General features: G+C 35.4%; 1 protein-coding gene across 1 annotated transcript; it reads left to right on the top strand.

The window, feature by feature from the left end:
• The first annotated feature begins 1,598 nt into the window (after positions 1-1,598).
• On the top strand, positions 1,599-19,439 carry LOC132180389 (RNA polymerase III subunit RPC82 family protein). Its single transcript, XM_059593190.2, has 15 exons — positions 1,599-1,706; positions 2,033-2,191; positions 2,277-2,424; positions 6,239-6,354; positions 6,446-6,539; positions 8,511-8,656; positions 10,854-10,982; positions 11,051-11,158; positions 11,458-11,569; positions 12,672-12,815; positions 12,910-12,947; positions 13,031-13,123; positions 14,343-14,426; positions 18,064-18,213; positions 19,096-19,439. Exons 2-15 carry the CDS (start codon positions 2,123-2,125, stop codon positions 19,258-19,260), a joined length of 1,596 nt encoding a protein of 531 aa, XP_059449173.2. The 5' UTR covers positions 1,599-1,706; positions 2,033-2,122; the 3' UTR covers positions 19,261-19,439.
• The last annotated feature ends 2,740 nt before the right edge of the window (positions 19,440-22,179 follow it).

The raw sequence follows: 22,179 nt of genomic DNA, 5'->3' as shown, positions 1-22,179 counted from the left end.
TATTCTAGTGTTACAACCAAACAAAGGAATACGAATAGCTAATCTATTTCACACTCTTCTATTCCTAGTGGTAGCTAACCCTTTTCCAATGGACTAGACAATCCGCAAAGCAAACGAGGTCTAAGTTTATATTGGAGTAGGAGCCCAAGTCTAATTACAGCTCTCAGAAATCTCAATTCAACGAAGAACTAGCCCAAGTCTACATCAAACTATTAAGCCTATAAATAGGCCCCTACACAAGGTACAAAGGAATTTGAATATTTCGCTGATATTAATAATACTTGATTAGGCTAAATTATTGAGCTTTGTTCATCAAATTGCTTTTCTCCAATAAATTGATTTAAGCATCAGAGTTTCTCGGCATAGACGCCAACAGACACTTTGACACTCTTATTTCTTTTGTAGCAATTTTGGAGTGCACAACGACATATTGCATATCTAGAAGGCCCCGAAGAACTCATAGTTCACATTGTGTCAAAAACTGTTCTAACACCAAGCAACAATCTTTTTCCCAAAAACTCAACAAATTCAAAGATTCACATGGAGGAGCTAAGAGGGATAGAGTCCATGGAAGAGATAAACTAATTATTACCTCAATTTTCTTTTTCTTGCTTCCAGTTGTTGTGTAGCGAGAGATATGAGAGAACAAGAGAAAATTTCAAAGATAGAGAGAGAAAGAGACAAAATAGGTTTTTTTTTTTTTTTGGAAAGAAAGAAGAAATTTTCTGAGAGTAATTTTCTCTATGGAACCCGCATCCGCATTATATACTATCGATCCTCTGCCCACTACTAACCCTCTGGTTTCTGAATATCTGCTCGATGTTTTCTCGTGGTCCAAATTTTTCTCTCTTCCTCATACCCTTTCGGGCAAGGCAACAAGGAAATACCTAAAAAAGAAAAAAATCCATCTCCTTCACCTACCCATTTGGAGATGGCAAGAGAAAGTCCAAAAATTTTCTTCTCCTTCATCTACCCATACGGCCATTTGCAGAGAAAATATCCCCATGGCCTCACCCTTTTTTCTTTTTCTTTTTAATAATTTTTTTTAATGTTTTTAATAATTTTAGTTTAAAATTTTTTTATTTTTTTTTAAAAATTTTTAATTAGTATAGAGGCATGATGACTTTTTAAGAGGGTTGACGTAAATTTTCGTAAATTTTTGGATAAAAGTTTGACGGAGGTACCATTTCTATTTTTAATCAATCATTATTGACTATTGAGATACCATTATGATACAAAACAAAGCCGAGAGAAACAAAATAAAGTTGTTAAACAACGTAGAGGAAAAAATTATTTAACCCTTTTATTTAAAATCGTACAAAATCTCAAAGCCAAACGACTCTAAAATTTAAACAGGCTCCAAAGTGACCCAACCACTAGGCAGGCAAAAAAAAAAAAAAAGTATGTGATTTTGAACAAGAAATGTTGATATGGGCCTCGGCTTTTGGGCTCATAAACCCATGTAAAACAAACATCAATTCTACTTTCAGTCTTTAAGTTGCTCTCTACATCTGACCTTTCTGGCCCAGAATGGTATGGTCCGTATAGATGAACATTGAACGCTGCCGATTAGTTTAGTTTCTTCGTGGGAATAAGCTCATGGCTTAAAAAGGGAAAAAAGAAAAGAAAAGAAATTTCTTACAAAACCCTCACAGAACCCTCGACACTCAACGGCTGAGAAAACCACTATTGTCTTGTCAACCCAGGTATCTCTCTCTGCATCATCTTTTTTTTTCTATTTAATCCTCACATTTATATCTCTCTGCATCGTCAACCAATCCTCTCTCTTCCCCCTTTCTCTCTGTTTCCATCTCTCATCCCTCTCTCTCTGTTTCTCTTATCTCTCTTTGTCTCCTTCAATTGACAGCGGTAGCAGCAGCTACCGTGAAATAGACAATGGCACAATTGTCTTAAGATTTTAAAAGAGAAATAAAGAAATGAGTAATTTGGTCACATGGTTGTCTTATTGATGTATTGATTTACTTGTTTATTTATCATACTAAAATGATTGATATTGTGGTTTACATCCCAGCTTGGGGTTCTTCGGCGCCCTCTATCTCTCCTGCTGCTCTCATTCTCTAAATCCCTTTCGCGAAGAAGAGGAGGAAGAAAAAAGACAACCATGGTGACCCAGTACGGCATCAAGTTGGGCGTACACCTCATGACCAACCAGTTCGGCAACATCGTTGCGGTAACTCTCTTTCTCTCTCTGAACCTACACATATACCTATTTCTGTGTCTGCATGTTCTAATATTTGTATCCAAATATTATGCAGAAAGTTTGTGAGAGTCTTCTTCGAAGAGGACCCCTCACCCTTCAACTCATAGTTCGGTTCACGGAGCTCACCCCACAACAGGTCAAGAGCTCCCTACTCATCTTGATCCAACACAACTGCGTTCAAGCTTTCTCTCTCGAGCAACAAGGTTATCTTGTCCACTAAATTCTATGCTTTGTTTTCAGTTTGATTGCCATCAAAATGTTGTAAAAAAGGAAAGAAAGTGATTGTACCGAAATTGGGGTTTAGGGTTTTTCATTGTTTCTATTTCGTATAATTTTGTCTTTTTGTTTTTGTTTTTCCTCTTCAGCCCCTACATTGTAGCTATTTTATGACGACTTTGCTGATTGGTTGCCATGGAAATGTAGGGAAAGGAAAGAAAGCAATTTTTTATTTTTTTTAAGTAATTGGCCCAAGGGGAAGGGGAAATGTGAGATTTGAACTAATGACCCTTGCTTCATGAGCCGTGGTTCCCAGCTAATTGAGTTTTATCTTGGGGTTAAAAAAAAAGTTAATAATATGGGGAACTAGAGGTAGTTTTTTTTAATATCTATTCTGTACAAGTTTATATATTTGACGTAATTTCGTTGTTTGTTTGCGATGAAAATGTGGAAAGGTAATAAATAGAAGTTGAGAGTTGGGGTGTAGGGATTTCCTTTATTTGGGTTGCAAGTGAACCAAAAGTCTTGATAAAAATGAGTTTGGAAAAATTGCCCGAAGGACCTGAATATGATATAAGTTTGTGGCTGAAGGGCTTCGGGCGTTTGATTTAGGGTACCCATCTTTGCTGAGCTCTAAACCCATGAAGTGCTATAACCGTAAGATGAGGGATAGCAAATTTTTGAAAATGGACGATAGCTTGATTGCCGTGGCAGTGTTGGCGTTCAATACCCTGCTTGTATCTTCTAGTGCGGTGATAGGTTTGGTCAGTCCATCTTCGGAGTTGGTGGATAGTGAAGAGGAGGTGATGTAGGACGATATTTACTTATATTTTTTGTAAAAACAAAAATAAGGAAAATATAAAAAATAATATTTAAGCAGCGCCGCTTTATCAGAATTTTATCCGTTTTCAAACAATGGAAGTACAAAAAGAAAGATTGTCACGATTTTCACTGATTGTCAATTTTTATATTGGGATTTTATTTTTATTTTATTAGGACTTTATTTCCTTAATAGGGTTAGATTTGTTTTAATTATTTTCCTTTTCTTATTAGGATTAGGTTTACTATTTTTACTAGGATTATATTTACTTTCCTACTAAGATTTGATTTACTTTCTCTATTAGGATTAGATTTACTTTGTCTACTAGAAGTCGGTTTACTTTCTCTACAAGTATTTATCTTCTATAAATAGGCTAGCTTATTTTGTAAAAAAAAAAACTCATTTTGAATTATTATCAAATCAGAGAATTATCTCTCAAATACTTTGCGGAGTTTTATTTTTCTTTTAGCCTGCGGGCTTGTTTTATCTTTTGGGTAGAAGACGAAGATGCTTCTCCTTGCAGAATCAAAGACGCTGTTCTTTGATTAGTTACCTTTGTCTTCCGCTACGTTAGTTGGTATGAGAGCAGGCTTTATCCTGATCATGGCCAATCAGCGCAATGGTGACAAACTTTTCCAACAACGCCGCTTGTAGGAGAGAGACTCTTTCGAGAGTCAAATTCATGGGGTATCTGAGCCGGCATTATCTGGATTCGATGGCCAACTTATACTACAACAACAACTTCTATAACGACGCCGTTCGTGAGAGAGATGTTGTTTCGAGATTCGACTACCAGCGATACATCAAGCGATCTGAGGCTCCTTTGAGAGTCGAATTCCAAGAGCTCTGGCAGACGGCGCAAATGATGCAATAGAAGGTGCGCCAGTTGTGTGAGTCATTTGAACGTAGGTAGATGCATGCCCATTGGAATCACAGAGACACCCAGGAGTACCGGATGAATGTCAAAATCCCTTCAGTCGATGGTTATCTTCACATTAAAGATTACCTTGACTGGATAATGGAGGTAGAAAGATTTTTTTAGTACATGTGTATTCCAGAAGAAAAGAAGGTGAAGTTGGTGGCTTATAAGCTCAGAGGTGGAGCATCTGCTTGGTGGGAATGGTTGAAGCTCTCTCGATCCAGGGAAGGAAAAAGACCTGTGACATCTTGGCCCAAGATGAAGCAGTTACTCAATGCCCGGTTTCTACCACCAGATGATTATGGGATCTGAAGGGAACCCGTTCAGTATCCTTATGTTGACCGATTTCGTGAGGATGACATAAGCCACTTTCGTCATGTCCATAATCATCTTCATAACTCTCCAAATACGCCATTCGCCTATGAAGAGAATTTTAATTATGGTGAATAAGTTGTGGAAGATGTTAAGTTGGTTGAAGAAGTGGACTGCCGTCAGAGAAAACATATGTGCAGCCACCATCATTGATTCCAACAACTACATCAATGGAGGAACAGCTACCGCCTCCTCCACCACAAGTGCAACTTCTTCCACCACAGTTGCAACCTGCTAAGTGCAACCTCCTCTACCACAGATGCAACTCATCACAACCACCACAAAAATTGACGATCTTTTGGAAGTTAACGGTGAAGTTGAAGATGACGTCCATGAAGAAATCGTTGGGGGAATTTTTATGGAAAATGACGAAAAGGAGAAAACGTGTCTTGGTGAAATCTATGTAGATTTCTCCAAATATATTTCTGCGGAGGAGCTGCGCGTGCTATGTCCCGAAGAAAACTCGAGGACGAGTTTTTTTAAAGTCGGGTGTCTGATGTTGTATGATATTTACCTATATTTTTGGTAAAAACGAAAATAAGGAAAATATCAAAAATAATATTGGAGCAGTGCCGCTTGATCAGAATTTTATCCGTTCTCAAACAATGGAAGTACAAAAGAAAAGATTGTCACGATTCCCGCTGATTGTCAATTTTTATTTTATTAGGACTTTATTTCCTTAATAGGGTTAGATTTGCTTTAATTATTTTTCTTTTCTTATTAGGATTATGTTTACTATTGTTACTAGAATTATGTTAACTTTCCTATTAAGATTAGATTTACTTTCTCTATTAGGATTAGATTTACTTTGTCTACTAGAAGTAGGTTTACTTTCTCTACAAGTATTTATCTTCTATATATAGGCTAGCTTATTATGTAAAAAAAAAAAGAAAAAACTCATTTTGAATTATTCTCTCTCAAATACTCTTCAGAGTTTTATTTTTCTGTTAGCATGCAGGCTTGTTTTATCTTTTGAGTAGAAGACGAAGATGCTTCTTTTTGCAGAATTAAAGACACTGTTCTTTGATTAGTTACCTTAATCTTCCGCTACGTTAGGAGGGCTGTGGTTTTTGGGGTGGGGAAGACGAAGATTTACCTTACCCTTTGGGTGATTTCCCCCCTACCACCCGACTGGATTGTGATTTGATGGGGGGGATCCATGTTAGGGGATCGATACCACCTTAGAGGTTACCCCTCGGAAGGTAAAGGGTTGAAGGGAGCTTCTGAATTTATAATGCCGCATCAACTATGCTGCTAAGGGAGCATCCTCTAGGTGGGGGAAAGTGCAAGACTCATGCTGTCTAGCGTTGAGTGCTTTGCGGGGGTTTCGGGCTTTTTTGTTTTGTGGGTTTTGGGCTTGAGGGCATGTCGAGTGAGTGGTTTTGTGGGTGGTCTTGCTGTCGCTTGGGTTTCTTGCTTGTTTGGAGCCTCTTGTGTACTTAGGGGTGCCATACACTTTTTAATAATTTACATTACTTATAAAAAAAAAAGTTTCTATTACAAACAGGTTTTTTGAGCTCCACATAATTGGAGTTTCATGAAATTCCAGTTTGGAAATGCTAGTAATTTGTGCCAATAATAATTCATTGGCTAAATATAATGGAAAAATTACAAGTACAAAAGTCTCTAAGCAACCAACAAGAGAGTAAAGTAAACTCATAAATAATGATCTGAAGAATTGTACTTGCAGATGGTTTAGAAGATGGGCCAAAAGCTAATACCCAGTACTTGGCGTTGTTTAATAACATACTTCATCGCATGAGGTTTTCCAAATTCTTGAAGATTGTTTCTAGTGAATTTGATGAAGTAAGTTCTTTTAGTTTTGGTTGGATGTTTTACTAAATTTTTGTAGCCTGGTTAAAATTATGTTATTGAATTTTTTTCATTGTTTGTCCAGTGTAAAGAACTTCTTGAGGGTTTGCTTCAGCATGGGAGGCTTACACTGAAGCAAATGGTAGAAAGAGAGAGAGAGAAATCAAGTAAAAAAGATGGTGAGTCCCTTGTGAATGTTTGAATTTATTTTATTTTATTTCGTATTGGGGGTATTGTTTTCTTTCTGCATTGTTTATCTTTATATTTTTTTGGTGCAAGTGAAATTGATGTTGAATCATATTTGTAATATTGAACGTTGTGGTTGCAGTAGGTGATTTAAAGACGGGTGATCTTTGGATGGAGATGGTGCCTAAAAAGCTTCAATAATTTTATACATCTAATCTTTTTCACTACTTTATGATGAATAACACTCCATGAGCTAGCAATAAGAATCTCTTTACACATCTGATCTTTAGACAGACAAGGGGTAAGGGTGCAAGGCATAATGAGAATTTAGCAAATGATATATCTTTGTTGTCAATGTGTTGATCGATTCACCTTGAAAAATCAATTTTGAATAGTTCTACATAGCTATCAGAGTAGTCTTAATCAGTTTTGGGGCTGCCATAAGGACTTTAAAACATATAATATATTTTAATTATTGAAATAGATTTGAGCTTATGACAAAAAGGTTTTTAGATAGATGTGATAGAATGGCAATTATGTAATGAAGATCGGTGGATCGCAGTCATAAAAAATTAGCACTGCGCCCTTCCCTTTGAGTAATTTCCTGGTATGTTTTTGTGGCTAATTTCCAAGATATTGATGTGGATGGTCGACTGCGGACATGTGTGGATAAGTATAGAAGTGTGGCGAACTGTCAAAATATACCAAGTCAGAATGCAAATAGAAATAAGATTTAGATGGAAAAGAAGAAAATAGAGAGCTTGTTGAGGATGTTGTGTTAGCAGAGTTTGCAGAGAAATATTTTTATATATAAGAGAAGAACTCAATGTTCAACAGGGAAAACCATCTTATAGGTCATACTTACCCTGATACCAATGCCCATAAACAATGAATGGATGGAATCCGTAGAAGACTTTCGATATTTGTTCCCATTTATGGGGTAATATGGTACTTTTTCATGTAGTAAAAGGACCAACTGCTTGTTCACCTGAACAAAATCCAGTTGGGCAGGGCAAGGCAGGTTGAGATGAGGCTGGAGTCTTTGCGGCTGGTTCTGAACGCTGGTTACATGCTAAAATCCCTAGGCTTTTTCAGTGTTGTTTATTTTCTGCATTCATGGAAAATGCAAACAAGAAAAAAAATGTCGGCTTCGTTTGTTAAAATTCTCTTCTTCCGTCTTTTGTTGTTTGTTCTTAAAACACTAACATTAACAAACAACCCATGTAGCACCTCAGTCTCACGTTGGGAAGATGAATAGTACAGATAGAGTGGGTAGATTATAAAGGCGTTCATGGTGCAAGTCTCATATTAGTTCCTTATTAGGTGAGACTATGCTTTATAAGTGATTTTAGGGATCTTTAATTGCTTGACTAGTCATTTTTTAGTAATAACACTGGTGTGGCTAGTGATCTCATTGGCTTAGTTAAATGGTACCAGAACAATCCTAATAACGCCGCGTGGTACTAGAATACTGCATGATATGGTCTTGATAAGGACGTTTGAGATTTAGGGGGATATTATAATACCCTAATCGCACATTAGAAATATGAATTGCCCACATAGAGTGTGTGAATTATGAAGGCATTTATGGGTGCTAAGTCTAACAATGGTTCCTTATTAGGTGAGATTGGACTTTATAAATGATTCTAGGGAGCTTCAATTGCTTGACTAGTCCTTTTGGAGTGATAACGTAAATGTGGTTACAACGAAAGACATAAAATACTCAAAAATATTTTTACATTTATGTCGCATCAGAATACTTTTTCAAACCAAAAACAAAAAAATATTCCTCAAAAACATTAACAAACATACCCAAAAGCTTTCAAAAGCAGTCAATGTGGGAAGTGTAGGGGCATCAATCTCGAGGGCCAACTCATATTTTTGCGCCCAAATATGCTATTAAGATGATGTATTTCTGCTGCAAGTATGTTTGTTTTTTTTACTTGATTTATAATTCTTTTCAGGAAATTGTGAAGATATTGTACAAGAAAACCTTCTTAAACTTTTGGCTGCCCGTTATGTTGAACGCTGCCCAATCCATGAACCAGTTCTTGCTACACCAGTTAAAGATGAAACTACTGCCAAGAGGCGAGGTGCTAAGTCTTCTAAGGTAATTGTTGACTCCTGTCAAGTTTACATGCTGATGATTGTCTGTTGTATAGAATTAGGAATGACAGTGGACTACTTGTGTGTTTGCATGCGTATGTGCATATTCAATCTGTAGATTGTGCATGCTATTGCTCATTAACCATGATAAGCAATTTATATTTCAAATTACAGCTCTCTCAATAGTTGGGATGTGTTGCAGTTATTCTTAAGATTTGGTGATCGACGGTGATAGATAAAAAATTTTGATTCAACTTATTGCAAAAGAATTCAAAAAAGTCAAAAACTCTTAAGTGTAACTATGCATAATGCAGCTAGATAGATAATTTCAGCCGCCACACATTACTGAATTCTTAACTATAGTAGAGTGGCAGAGTTCCATACCAAAGTTGTATCTGCAATAGAAAATTCATTAAATGCTAGGTGGTCATTTTGCTAATTAAATTCTGAGTAATAAGTTTATCTGTACAATTGATTTCAGAGGGAAAACATATTGGACCTACACAACATTGTAAACTTTTTTCATGCTGGTAGCAGTTCCATAGGTTTTGGATAATGTAATGATACATGGAAAAAGTTAAAAGTTGTCAAAGCTTGTTCCCCAAGGGATTTATTTAGTTTTGATAAATAAATCAATCTTAATAGAAAGCGTAGAGTGACAAAACCCAAGTATGCGATAAGTATACAAGAGAGACCCCCAATTGGACCTACACAACATTGTAAACTTTTTTCATGCTGGTAGCAGTTCCATAGGTTTTGGATAATGTAATGATACATGGAAAAAGTTAAAAGTTGTCAAAGCTTGTTCCCCAAGGGATTTATTTAGTTTTGATAAAAAAATCAATCTTAATAGAAAGCGCAGAGTAACAAAACCCAAGTATGCAATAAGTATACAAGAGAGACCCCCAATTAGGGAGAAAAAGAACACTAGTCCAGAAATTCAGTAAAAGTAGAGAAGCGAGAACTATTGTACGCTGGCATTCAAGCATAAAGAGATTTAAACATATCGGCTTTTAACTCTAACATTGACCTCATGAAATTCTATGGAAACCAATATGATAGCATGTGGGGAGGATGGTGTTCCATTGAGGTTGTAGATCAGGTTTTGACATGGTTTGGTTTGGGGTGGGGATCATCCACTGAAGGCAACTTTCTGGAATTGTTTTGGCATTGCTTGCTATAAGGAGGCTTTGATCATATGCAGTTTTCTAATGAAAATCTTCATTAGAATATTTCTTACCAGACTAGTGCATGATTAGGGGTAGACATGGTCACTTCTTTCTTTGATCTCTTGTATTCTCTTAGGTCGAGACAAGGTGGCGGGGATAAAATCTTGTTAGATCCCTTTTGGAAGCGAACATTCGAGATCAGATCTTTCTATCATGTGCTTTGCACTCCAATTGGCTCCCCATTCCCCTATGGAATTTATTTTATAAATGTTTCATAAAAAATGCACCCAATTGCATTGGAAAAGGAAAAAAAGGATTAAAAAAAGTAATAAAAACTAGAAATATGAAAACAGTCATAGGTAGCCCTCCATTGTTATAGGGTATTGAAGAAGAAAGCGTTTTATTTCAGGGTTATTTTGAGTTACCTCTAGGTGATCATGTTGCACCATCATAGATTTTAGTATGTAATCTACATACTCATAATAAATAAATGGTGCGACTTATCAAAAACATAAAACGAAAATGAGAATAGAGCAATCTTGAGCATGTAAGAGGAATGAGGAGTCTGTCGACCATCTTCTTCTCAATTGTGAAGTTGCTTGTGCCCTATGGAATAGTTTTTTCAAATGCTTTGGGCTGTCTCGGGTTATGCCTATCCGAGTAATTGACTACTGGTAATGCTTGGAGTGCTATTGTACGGAAAATGATGTCTCCTTGCCTCTTGTGGTGTCTTTGGAGAGAGAAATTATAGAAATTGTGAGGACCGCAAAAGGACGTTGGAAGAGTTGAAGTCTTTTTTTCTTTACTCTTTATTTTTGAACATTTGCATTTATTTCTCTTTTGGTTCTCAGTTATCATGATGTCTTTGTTCTTTTTTCTACTTCTAGCTAGGAAGGTGTTTTCTCTTATATACTACCTGGGGGCACTTCACGCTTTTTATGATATTTCAATTACTTATAAAAATAAAAAATGAGTATGTAATCTGTCATATGGATCCTTATACCACATTCTATTCTAAATAAATGCTGACAGAGAAATGAAGAATCTGAGACAATCGAACAACGTGTTCTAGGAGCAGCAGCTCCTATGGATGCTCAAAGATTTTCAATTATAACAAATACTGGATCTAATGTCAGCAGAGAAACAAGTGTTGGAGAAAAGGTATGAGGATTGTCATTTCAAGTTCCCAGGGTTACTCGTATGCTAATTGCTATCTTCTCATTTTATAGCGCAAATATGACGCTTTGGAGTTAGATAGAGAATCGGCAGTTGAAGAGGAGGAAGTAGTTCTTTTGCGTGCCAATTTTGAGGAATTTATGTGTCGTCTTAGGCATAAGGTCGGTACATTTTTCTTTCTTTTTCTCTCACCTGTGTAGTATTTTGCATCTTGTAAGTCCTCTTCTACTTGTTCTTTTATATCTTCAGATGGATGAAACTGTTCCTTTTCCTTTCTATCTTTGATTTTTCTTAATACTTAATGGGTTTCCATTTTTTTCCATTTACAATGATAAGCAGATATGTTTTTTTTTATGTGAGATGAAATATTTAAACTTCTTTTTATTGTATTTACATCAGCTTCCTGGATATCATTGAAATAGTGTGGTGTACATAATTCTGCCCATACATTCTATTCTAGGCTTGCACTGAGAATGTGAGAACACGCCTGGATGATGGAGCTTCAATTGTCTTAAGAGCAATGCTGGAGGCAGTGAGAAGTTTAGAGAAAAGAGTGAAAACAGAGAAGTCTGGTAAAACTGAACTTTTAGACAATTGCTTAATGAATTTGAATACCTATATTTATTTATCTTTTGTGTTGTTAACATTATATTTCGATTGTGATTGATATATATATATATATATATATATATATATATATATATATATATATATATCTGTGTGTGTGTGTGACTTGTATTTGATCTTGAAGGCATCGTATAGCTTTTCTTCTGATCCTAAATGGGGAGTCACTTGTAGGAATGACATAATTGTGACCTCTACCCCGAAGAAAGATCTAATCACTGGTGTCAGATTGGGGTCTTCATGCATTTGAAGAATTTATAACTAGTAATTGGCAGGTCTAAATAAAGGAAGAACAGATGGGGATCTAGTATTTTAAGTTAAAGAATCAGTAGTACTAAATAATAAGAAGTTGCATGAAGGAAACCTTTTGCTGGGGTTGCTAAGTGATGCATGCCTAGACCTAAACTCACTTTGAACAACTTTAACATAGGTTGCTTTGTTCCGGTAGTACAAGTAGTTATGAAAGCCCAAGTATTTCATGGTTGAGATCTAGGATACAATTTAGGAGAGTGGATGTGGGAGCATGGGAATGGCATTTCTTAACCTCTCTATAGTCTTTCGTTTTGAAATAAAAAACTAATCAGTTACTGTAGTCAAATCACAGATTGGAGGAGGATTCAACACCCTCTTCAATAGATTGTATGTCGTAGTTCTATGTTTAATGAAGTGGCCTTTCAATTAGTATTTCATCGTTATAGTTTACCCTTAAACATCTGTGTTCTATCCAGCATTAGTTATGTGAACTATCCTATTGTGTGTTGTAGTTGATGCAATTTCTTTATTTCAAATTCAGCTCGCCTTTTCTTGATGTTGTGGCTTGTATTGAGCCAATTCAATACTTTCTTTTTCTTCGGTGCTCATATGCATTCCTTGGTGTCTTTTTGAATGCATTTTCTAAAACGTGCTTTCTTTCCTTAGAAGTCATAACACAATACACGGCAGAGAAAACAAAAAATGAAAACAAGTGAAATGATTCACTAATCTTCCATTCTCTCCATGACATTTTCTCATGCTAACTAGGTAGCATATACTTTGTATTACATGTTGCAGTTCCCTTGTCACTGAATACCATTTTTGAAGAGGTAATGAACAGTGAAGAAGGGCGTGGTATGACCTTAGACCGTGTCAGAGCTTCCCTTGTCCAGTTGGGTTGTTCATCCTCTGCAAGAGGGACAGATGAGTCATATAGTATTGGTAGGTGTTGCGGTATTAATGAGTTCACATCTTTATCTTTGGTTGATTTTTGTATTATTTGGTTTCTATTGATGCATTCATATTTCTTCTACAGATTTGAAGAAAATTGTCGAATTAGCACAGAATGATGAGGTTTCTTGATAAGTGTTGTTTCAAAAGATATGAAAATCCACGTTTCAGTCACTAAAAGCTGTCTTACATTTTCTACACTGCAGGTGGAGTCAATTGTGTTGAAAAGATATGGAAGGAACGCTTATAAAATGTTCAGATTACTGTCAAAAACTGGTTGCCTCGTTGAGACCGAGAAGGTAATTGTGAATTTATATTGATAAATTTTCTTTGAGTTCTGCTACAAGTGGCCCAAAATTAAAAATCTTATGTTGGCACTTGGCTGTCATTCAACATAAATTCCTATGTTGACAATGTGCTATCTTAATGATGGACATGGTTACAATCTTTTCCCCTACATATTGTGATGTTGGATATGCATGTCATTCCTTTTTCCTAAGATTAGGTTGTTATTTATCTCAGTATGATTTTATTGTCTATCAATTTATAGGTTTCGCTTTTCATACTAGATGTCAGCTTACACATACCTTTAACCTATCAAAAAGTCATGTAATAAATCTGGTGTAGTTTTGTGTATCCTCCATTCTTCTTTCTCTGCGTTGCAGGATCTGGTCCTCATACAATCTATAGTATACATGTCTTTTGGCTACCCCTTTGACACCCAATTTTCCTGGTGTAGAATGGTCCTCACTTGAATGTGGAATGCAAGTTAATAGGTTAACAAGATACATATGATAAGAATTAGGTGCAGGATGGTGCTGGCGAATATTAACGACAATATAATTAGGAGAGGAAATAAGGAACACAAAGGCCATGAAATTTCTGTCTAGAGGTTGGTTGCTGCTTATAAGGGTGTTTCTACTTGCATCTCTTTTTTTTTTTTTTTTGTAAGTAGTTTCTACCTACATCTTTGTGCCATAGGGTTCTTGCGAAAGTTGAGCCATTCAAAATTTTTCACTTATTAAGCTTGAGTCATGTTGGAGATGACAAACTTCATCTAAAAAATGTGCAATAAAATGGAAAAACAATTTCTGGAGAAGAATGCACTTGAGGAAATAGTTTTCTGCATTCCCGATTCAAAATTTGCGATCGTAGCTTACAATTTTGATATTGTAGGAGATTGATGCCTACACTTTAAACTACACTTGATGCACATTTTGCTTTTTCACTCCATGTTGTCCAACGCTCCCACTGCATGAGATTAAGAGTGGGATAGCAGGAAACATACTGAGATTGATTTATTTTATTTGCTTAATATGATATGATCTCTGTTCCTTATGCGGTGCAATTTCTGTTTGCACTCTTTACTTGAAATGATTTTTCTTTTACAGTCATCTTTATTTTCTCCATGGCCTTTGTTGGAGCAATTGCTTCTCAGTGAAACTTGTGCAGATAAATCAGATAGAATATTGTTGGTATGATATTCAGGCAAATCATTTTTTTTCTTTTTTTTTGTAGATTTCAGATACCACATTTGTTGAAAAGAAGGAAGCACCCAAGATGCTTTTTAAGCTGTGGAGTGATGGGTACTTGCATATGGAGGTAAACAGCTGTCATATTTTGCATGCGCACACACAAATTAATATAATATTATAGCTCAGATATTTTGGAAATACTAAAACTACCTAGAAGGTCCTGAATGCTTTACTTTCTAAAGGCTTGACTTTTTTTTCTTTTTAATTTTAATGTGAGTTGCTCTTATTGGGATTTTTTTGGTGAAGTCATCAGACTAACAAACTTGGATTGATTGCTACTAGGATTTCTCCAGCTGAATCTTCATGACATGCAAAAAAATCAAACAAAAAAAGTACAAGGTAATAAAAGGGTAATATAGGTATTTCAAGTAAAAAAATAGCATGTGTGGGTCACATGTGCAACTTTCCATGCATTTTAACGCCAAAATCTAAAAAGGGTATGAATTGCAAAAAAATTATAATTTGAAGGTGCTAAGTAACATTTATATTCATTTGGAGGTGTATTTGCCAAAGGAGTGTCAGTTTGGGAGGTGCAAGTACAATGTTTTTTTAAATACGATCACATAGGTGCCTCTTACTAGGTATTTTGCAACAACTTATTGCCTCTTTTTCTTTTTGATGACCTCTTTCTCTCTATCTCTTGCGTGGGTACACTTTACATGGTGTTTGGTTAAAGTAATCTAACATCCCACATTTTCTGGAATGTGATTGCCTCAGAATTTGGATTCTCTAGAATCTGGCCATTTTCATGTTTGGGAATGATTAGGAATATGGTAGGATTTTTCTGTAGGAATTATTTATAAAAATCCCTTTGTCCATCTCATTTGGTCTATCTTTCTCACCTTCCTCACAGTACCCAAAAGGTGTCTTCCATTATGCTCTTTGCTAGAAAAATGCTTGCCCATACGTCCGCTATAGGAAGCTTTTCTTGTAGGCCTTTTTGGCCTTATTGTACTGACTATATTTCATTAGAAGAAGGATAAAAGTCTTCAAAACTAGACGAAGCCTTGTAAGATCCAATCCTCAAAAAAGTGCCATGAAAATAATTGGATATTAAACCATGTTTCATTGTAAAAATTCTTAAGGGTTTGTTTGGGATTGCGATTTTAATAAGTACGATTTAAAAAATTTCGTTTTTAAAATCTCTACTTTTTAAAATTGTAAATGCGTTTGATAAAACATGTTAAAAAATAATTTTTTATCAAATATTTGTTATGCGAAATCGTGATTTTGGTTTAAATTCACGCTTTTTAAAATAAGCACCCCCTAGTGTGCTTATAGAAATCGCAGAGTTTTTTTCTTATTTTAAATGAAGTGCTTTTTAAATCGCAATGCCAAATGCCTTACGTTTTGCAATATCTTGTAAAAACGCAAATTATTCTTGCGAAATCGTAATTCCAGACGCACCCTAAGACAAATATGACTTTCAGTTAATTAGGCCCCATGTAACCCCCCTTATAGACATTGAGAACGATTCCCGTTACATAGAAAGATACCACACAGAAACACTGGCACACATGCATTGCATTTTTCCTACTTATAATGATAATTTTCTTTAGCTAATTCCTTGTGAAAGGTTTGCCAGATATTGATTTTTTAATTAGTATTTACTTCAAGCTCTTTCAATATAGTCTTCCTTTTGCTCTTAATTAGTATAATGAAAATGTATGAGATATGGGCATTATTATCATTTAAAAGAAAGAAAACATTCATAAAGCCAAGGGAATGTAGATTCACAACTCTCTAGAAAGGAATCCACATACGTTTACATTTTAAATAAGCTTTAGTTATCAATCCAGATACCCAAGGAAATGTGGTTCCCTCCTAACCCCTTGTTTTGTTATTACATAACAAAGAACCCTAATCATTTTCTAACTAAAGCTTATTTAAAAAAAAAGAAATTGGTAGCTTTATGAAAAGCTTAACACTGTAGTTCAATTATACTCACAGATAACGCACATAGAGAAAACCCTAGTATATGTGTTTGTGGATGTAATATACGTTTAGAAAACAAATTATTGGTTATGAGTTTGTAGGTGTATTAGGCGGAACAAGGCCTCTATGAGAGCAGCTTTTGGTCAAATTAAGAAATTAAAAAAAATCATTGTAGTAGATTGGTACTGCATGTGTAAGGAGAGGAGAATCCGTTGACCACCTCCTACTCCATTGTGAGATAGCTAGTGCCTTATGAAACTCTATTTTTGGGTTAGCATCATCGTGTGAGAGTGTAACACTCCAGTTTCATTTTGGAAAGATGAGTAACTAACATAGAGTAGGTGGTTTATAAATAGACTCATGGGTAGTAGTCACACATTGTTTACTCATTAGGTGAAATTAGGCTTCATTAAGTGATAATAGGGAAGTTGCAAATTGCTAGTTATTTTGGGTTGATAGCGACAATGTTACTAACGCTTTCCTTGAGTTGTTACTCATGGTACCAGAGTCACCTTGTAATGGAATGTGGTATTGTCAGCATCTTATGACGTGATCCTTAACGAGGACGTCATGTAACACCCTAATCCCATATTGGGAATATAAGTTGTCCATATGCAGTAGGTGGATTATAGAAAGTTTCCCACGTAGAATGTATGGTTTATAGAAAGACACTCATGTGTGCTAAGTACCACATTGGTTACTAGGTGAAACTGAGCATTGTAAGTAATTCTAGGAAACCTCCAAATTGACTAGTTCTTTTGAGGTGATAGCACAAATGTGTCTTAACGCTTTTTATTTTATTTTATTTTTGGGCCATTACAAATGATATCAAAGCCATGTTGTAATTCCATGTAGTATTGTTAGCACCTCATGATGTGGTCCTGTTAGGGTTTAAGGGAGAGTTTGTAACACGTCAATTCCATATTAGGAAGAGGAGTTGCCCACATAGAGTGAGTGGTTTATAGAAACACTTATGGGTGCTAAGTCTCACATTGCTTACTTGTTAGGTGAAACTGAACTTTATAAGTGATTCTCGAGAAGCTGCAAATTGATTTGTCTTTTTGAGGTAATAGCGCAGATGTGACAAACACTTTTCTTCAGGTCGTTACACGTCAGGGGTTTAAGAAAAAAAAAGGGTGGGGGGGGGGGGGGGGGGAGTTTGTAACATCTCAGTTATTTATTGGGAAGATGAGTAGCCGACATCGAGTCTGGTTTATAAAGAGACGTGTGGTAAGTCTTACATTGCTTACTTAATATGTGAAATTGGGCTTTATAAGTGATTTTAGTGAAACTTCAAATTGACTAGTCATTTTGGGGTGATAGCGTAGATGTGGCTAGCATTTTTCCTGGGTTATTACAGAGAGATCTCCTCGCTTGTTGAAGAGCACAGTTTGGTGATCCTCAAAGTGAAGCTATGTTGAAGATGATTTTGGATTCCACTTTGTATAATGTGGCGCATTTGGAAATAAATAAATTACCGGAGCTTTGAAGACAGTGAGAGAACGGTGCAGAGCTAGAAGCCTTCTTTTTCTATACACTTTCTAGTGGATGTCTGCATATGATTGTTTTCATATTTCTAGTTTCCATGACTTTTTTGACCTCTTTTCTTTTTTTGGTTTAGTATTTCTCTTGTATACTTGTTTTGTACTTTGGTGTGCTCTTTGATTTTTAATGAATATAGTTTACTCGTCACAAAAAACGAAAAAAAAAAAAAGAAAAGAAAGAAGTTTGTCGTTCTTGTTTATGATAATGTTTAATTCTCCTTGCAGAAAATAACTGTTGCGGCAGCTAGACAATCACAATTCTTGTTGTGGAAAGTTAATAAGCCCTCTCTACAGGAACATGTACTAGACGAGATGTTCCATGCTGCTTTAAACTTGAGTAAACGAGTGGCTTATGAGCGTGAAAAGGAAAAAGAGGTCTGTTGAACATGATTGCTAATCCTCTTGGGTGCCTTTCTTTGAATTTCTATGTATGCTACCTTTGATTTTTCCTTGTCAAATTCTTTTTGGAAGTGGTAATTTTTTTTTTTTTTTTGAGGAATGGCTCATACTATTAGGTTCACAGCTACATGCATTTAGCGAGGAGTTCCTTATTGAGTTATACGGGTTTATGGCTATTTAACTACCTGATGGACCTATAATCGAATTGATTGATGTTCAATTTAAATGGGCCTATCATGAATTCTGCAATATGATTATTTTTTATAAGAAGATTTATCATTAATGGTAAGGGCTTTGGTCTTATGGTATTTCCATAGTCTAAGGTTCAAATTTCTTTAGGTGCAAATAATTTATTGCAGCCAGTGTGAATGGAGTGCTTTACATGGGTCCGAAGTTTACCCAACAAGTATAAACAAATGAAGTGGCTTGTTGGGAGGGATTCCTTGTCATAGGAAAAGACAAAAGATTTATCATTAATGGTCATGTGGTGATTGGGGGATCTTAAGACACCTTACCATTCCTTGATACAAAATTTAGATTGTAAATAATTTTGTTCTTTTTTCTGTTGTCCTTTTTTTGCGGTGAGTTAGGTTATAATTTAAATGGCCATACACATGTTACTGTATAAATAGAGTTTGTGAAGGCTCCAGGCTAAAGATTTTCTCCTGAATAGCATCATTGTCTTTCTCTTTTGACATTGTTGCATTTGGATGTTAAAAATCACTTCATTGTGTCTTTGGATCTTCAAATTCCTCTGTAAAATGAAGTTGTTGAATCGAATGCGCTATTTCACCTTGTTGCAACCAGTATTTGAAATTTGTATGTACTAACAATTTGCTATGCAAAACCCTCTTCCAGCTTCTAAACCTCCCAGCAGACAAACAAGTTATGTCACGAGAGGAAAGACATAAGCGACGAAGAAACGTGGCGTTCGTCCTGGAATCATCGCTGCGGGAGCTTGACGATGCTGTCATGCTTTTCCATGATTTTGAAGAACCATCACTGCTGAAGCTTAATTTCTGAATGCAAGTCCTATGGATGTGTTTCTGCTGACATTTCTTTAAGTGAAGGTGGAATAAGTTTTACGTTTAAACCGTTCAATACTTGAATTAGTGTATATATATATATATTTCTTATTTTACACTTGAATAAATAATATTCCATTTATGAAAGAAAAAAAAATAGATTTATCTTTCGTCCCACTCGTAATTTTCACTTGTTTTCTTTCTTCTGTATAAGTTCTATGTGCATTGTGGAATCTAAATTATTACAAACACCAAATCATTGTATGTCAAGAGTGAAGAATTGTCGATCTATCAAGTTTCACCAATTTTCATGTACTAAATGCAATGATTTTTTATGATGAACCCTTTCAAGTTAGGATTACTTTGTGTATTCACGTCTGTTGGATAAACCTCGGATTCATGTAAAGCACCTCCTTCACGGATTGGGCAGTCGACCCAAATAATTGTTTGTACCCAAGAAGATTCGAACTTTAGACTTGGTGGAATGCCACAAGAACAAGGTTCTTGTCACTTGAGTCAACCTCTTGAGGTTAAAAGCTTGATCTTATCTTTTTCTGCTATACCATATAGCTACATCCTCTCGCACTAAACGATATGATAAATCACACTACATAAGTTTTGGGGGAATTACTTGGCCGATCTACCCCTTGGACGATTGTCTTTTCTTTTCTTTTTTTTATTAAAAAAAAAAAATCGAATTTATAAAGATTTTTGTTTTTGTTTTTGTTTTTTTTTTTTGGTTTATTTGTTTTATTATTATTTTTTATTGACTTTAGGGCGGAGCGGATATTGACAAATTTTTATAGTTCGAAAGAGACATTGACATAATCAATAGTTTGAAAAAATATTAATAATGAGATGGTAGTTTATAGTAGGTTAAAGATGATGAATGTATTTTTGCTAAATATATCACTTGCAATTTTATCATACTTGTAACTCTATCATCACAAGTTACTAGGTAAATAAAAATACAAAATAAAAACATTTATTAGATAAGAAATTATGCAGGTCTTCTACCCGGATTTGACGTGGCTGCCACTTTGGCATTGTACCAACCAATTTTATGACAGACATGTTAGAAGTGTGATTCAGTCACAACGTAAACCTAACTTTGGCCAAACTTCTAAACCAAATTTATCTTTCTCTAGTTTAACGCTCTCTCTCCTTCACAGACAGTTTTCTTTTTTTTTTTTTTTCAAAAAAAAAACTTAAGAGAAAAATTGGATCAAATTTGGGTTTAAGTTGTGCCTTTATCATTTTTCGACATGTTACCAGGTTTTTTTTTTTTTTTTTTCCTTGGCTCCAACTTATTATGGCCCAATTAGGGCTTTAGAAAAAAAAAAAAAGGAGGAGATAAAGACGTGTCATCCCAAGAAACTGTTCAATCCTATTCCAAAAGCCCTAATTGGGCCATAATAAGTTGGGGCCAATCCAAAATTTAATTGGGCTCACTTCAAATACTAAGTTATCCCATAAATTCCATCAATACCCTCATCTGGTCCAACAATCATTCTAGAGAAGCCCAGCTATGCAGCAACCACCCAATTTTGCAACTCTATTGATGACTTGAGCGTGACCTTCACATGAAACATTCTTTATCTTCTCCATTCCTGATTAATATATTAACAAGAGATAATTCTGAATTTTTTATTTCATGCCAATAAAAATCCTAATAATATATTTGAATAATGTTATGTACTAAATTCTTATTTTAGTGAGTTAATATGACGGTGACAATTATCCCTTTTTGATTAGAGGCTGAATCAATTATCAACAGAAGAATTAGGCCAAAAATTAAAATACATTATGAAAAAAATAAAACTCCTATCGAAGAGAAGAAAATGAAAGCCTCGCATAAAAATTCTCATAGAATCGAGAATGAAGTTTTTATTATGTACATGCCACATCATGAATTAATAACTGCATCCAATTTCCATTAAAAAAAGAAAAAGAAAAAAGAAGAAGAGAGAAATAATAAAAACCATTCTCTCAACTATCTATGTGTAGTGAACGAGTGAAAATTTCCTTGAATTTTTGTAGGACTCATATGGAGGCATGCTAGACACCTTTCTCTCTACCATCTTTCAACCATCTCTTTTTGCAAATTTAATGGATCTACATTTGGATTTGTAGACTCATGTGGATCCTACAAAAATTCAATAGTAGATTCACTTATTTATTACATGGCTAGAGATGGTTGAAAGATGATTGAGAAAATGATTTTTATCATTTCTCGACCCATATGAGTTCACAAATTCAATGATAGATTGATTAGATTTGCAAAAATAGATGGTTGAGAGAATAATGTATAACATGTCTCAAAAAGAAAAAAAAAAAAAAAAAAAAAAAAATGAGGCATGTTACACAACCATCTTTAAACCAACTTTTTTACAAATTCAATAGATTAACTATTAATGAATTCATGTGGACCCTACACAAATTCAATAGTAAATTCATCCATTTACTATGGAAATAGTTAAAAGACGGTTGAAAAAGAACGAATTCTATCATTTCTAAAAAAAATCCCAATTGTTTTGAACTTTTTAATTTTAGAATGGAATATTATGGAATCCCCATGAATAGGATCAAAGTGCACCCCTACATCGGTCGAGCGAGATGTGGGTGGAATGCGGGTGTAATATGTATACACACACGATTGTTAGGGATATTTCCCCGACCCTGGGATGTGGGCTCACAACTATCATGGCAGGAAGTTTCTTAGCTCTAACTCACCCTAGGGGAATTCCGGCGCTGGGATTGATTGGCCTGCTTAAAGTAGTTCGATGGTCAGGTTCAGAAGAAGGTACATGTAGGAAGCATCTTGGGAATAGGAGCTTCCCAGGAACTGAAAGCGGTTTCGGATGCAAATGTCTGGGTCAATGGTGTCTTGGAAAGGGTGCATGCATCCTCACCAAGG

Source organism: Corylus avellana, chromosome 5 (genome assembly GCF_965113065.1).
Source record: "Corylus avellana chromosome 5, dhCorAvel1.hap1.2, whole genome shotgun sequence".
NCBI classification, from domain to species: Eukaryota; Viridiplantae; Streptophyta; class Magnoliopsida; order Fagales; family Betulaceae; genus Corylus; species Corylus avellana.
The sequence above is the reverse complement of the archived record's forward strand: the minus strand, read 5'-3'. Positions and strand labels throughout refer to the sequence as shown.

Bases quoted from the DNA above. Each gene is read 5' to 3' on its own strand.
- LOC132180389 (XM_059593190.2), top strand. From the start codon at position 2,123: ATGGTGACCCAGTACGGCATCAAGTTGGGCGTACACCTCATGACCAAC. The intron at 2,425-6,238 runs GTTATCTTGTCC...TTGTACTTGCAG, and splicing joins TTTCTCTCTCGAGCAACAAG to ATGGTTTAGAAGATGGGCCA. The intron at 8,657-10,853 runs GTAATTGTTGAC...AAATGCTGACAG, and splicing joins GAGGTGCTAAGTCTTCTAAG to AGAAATGAAGAATCTGAGAC.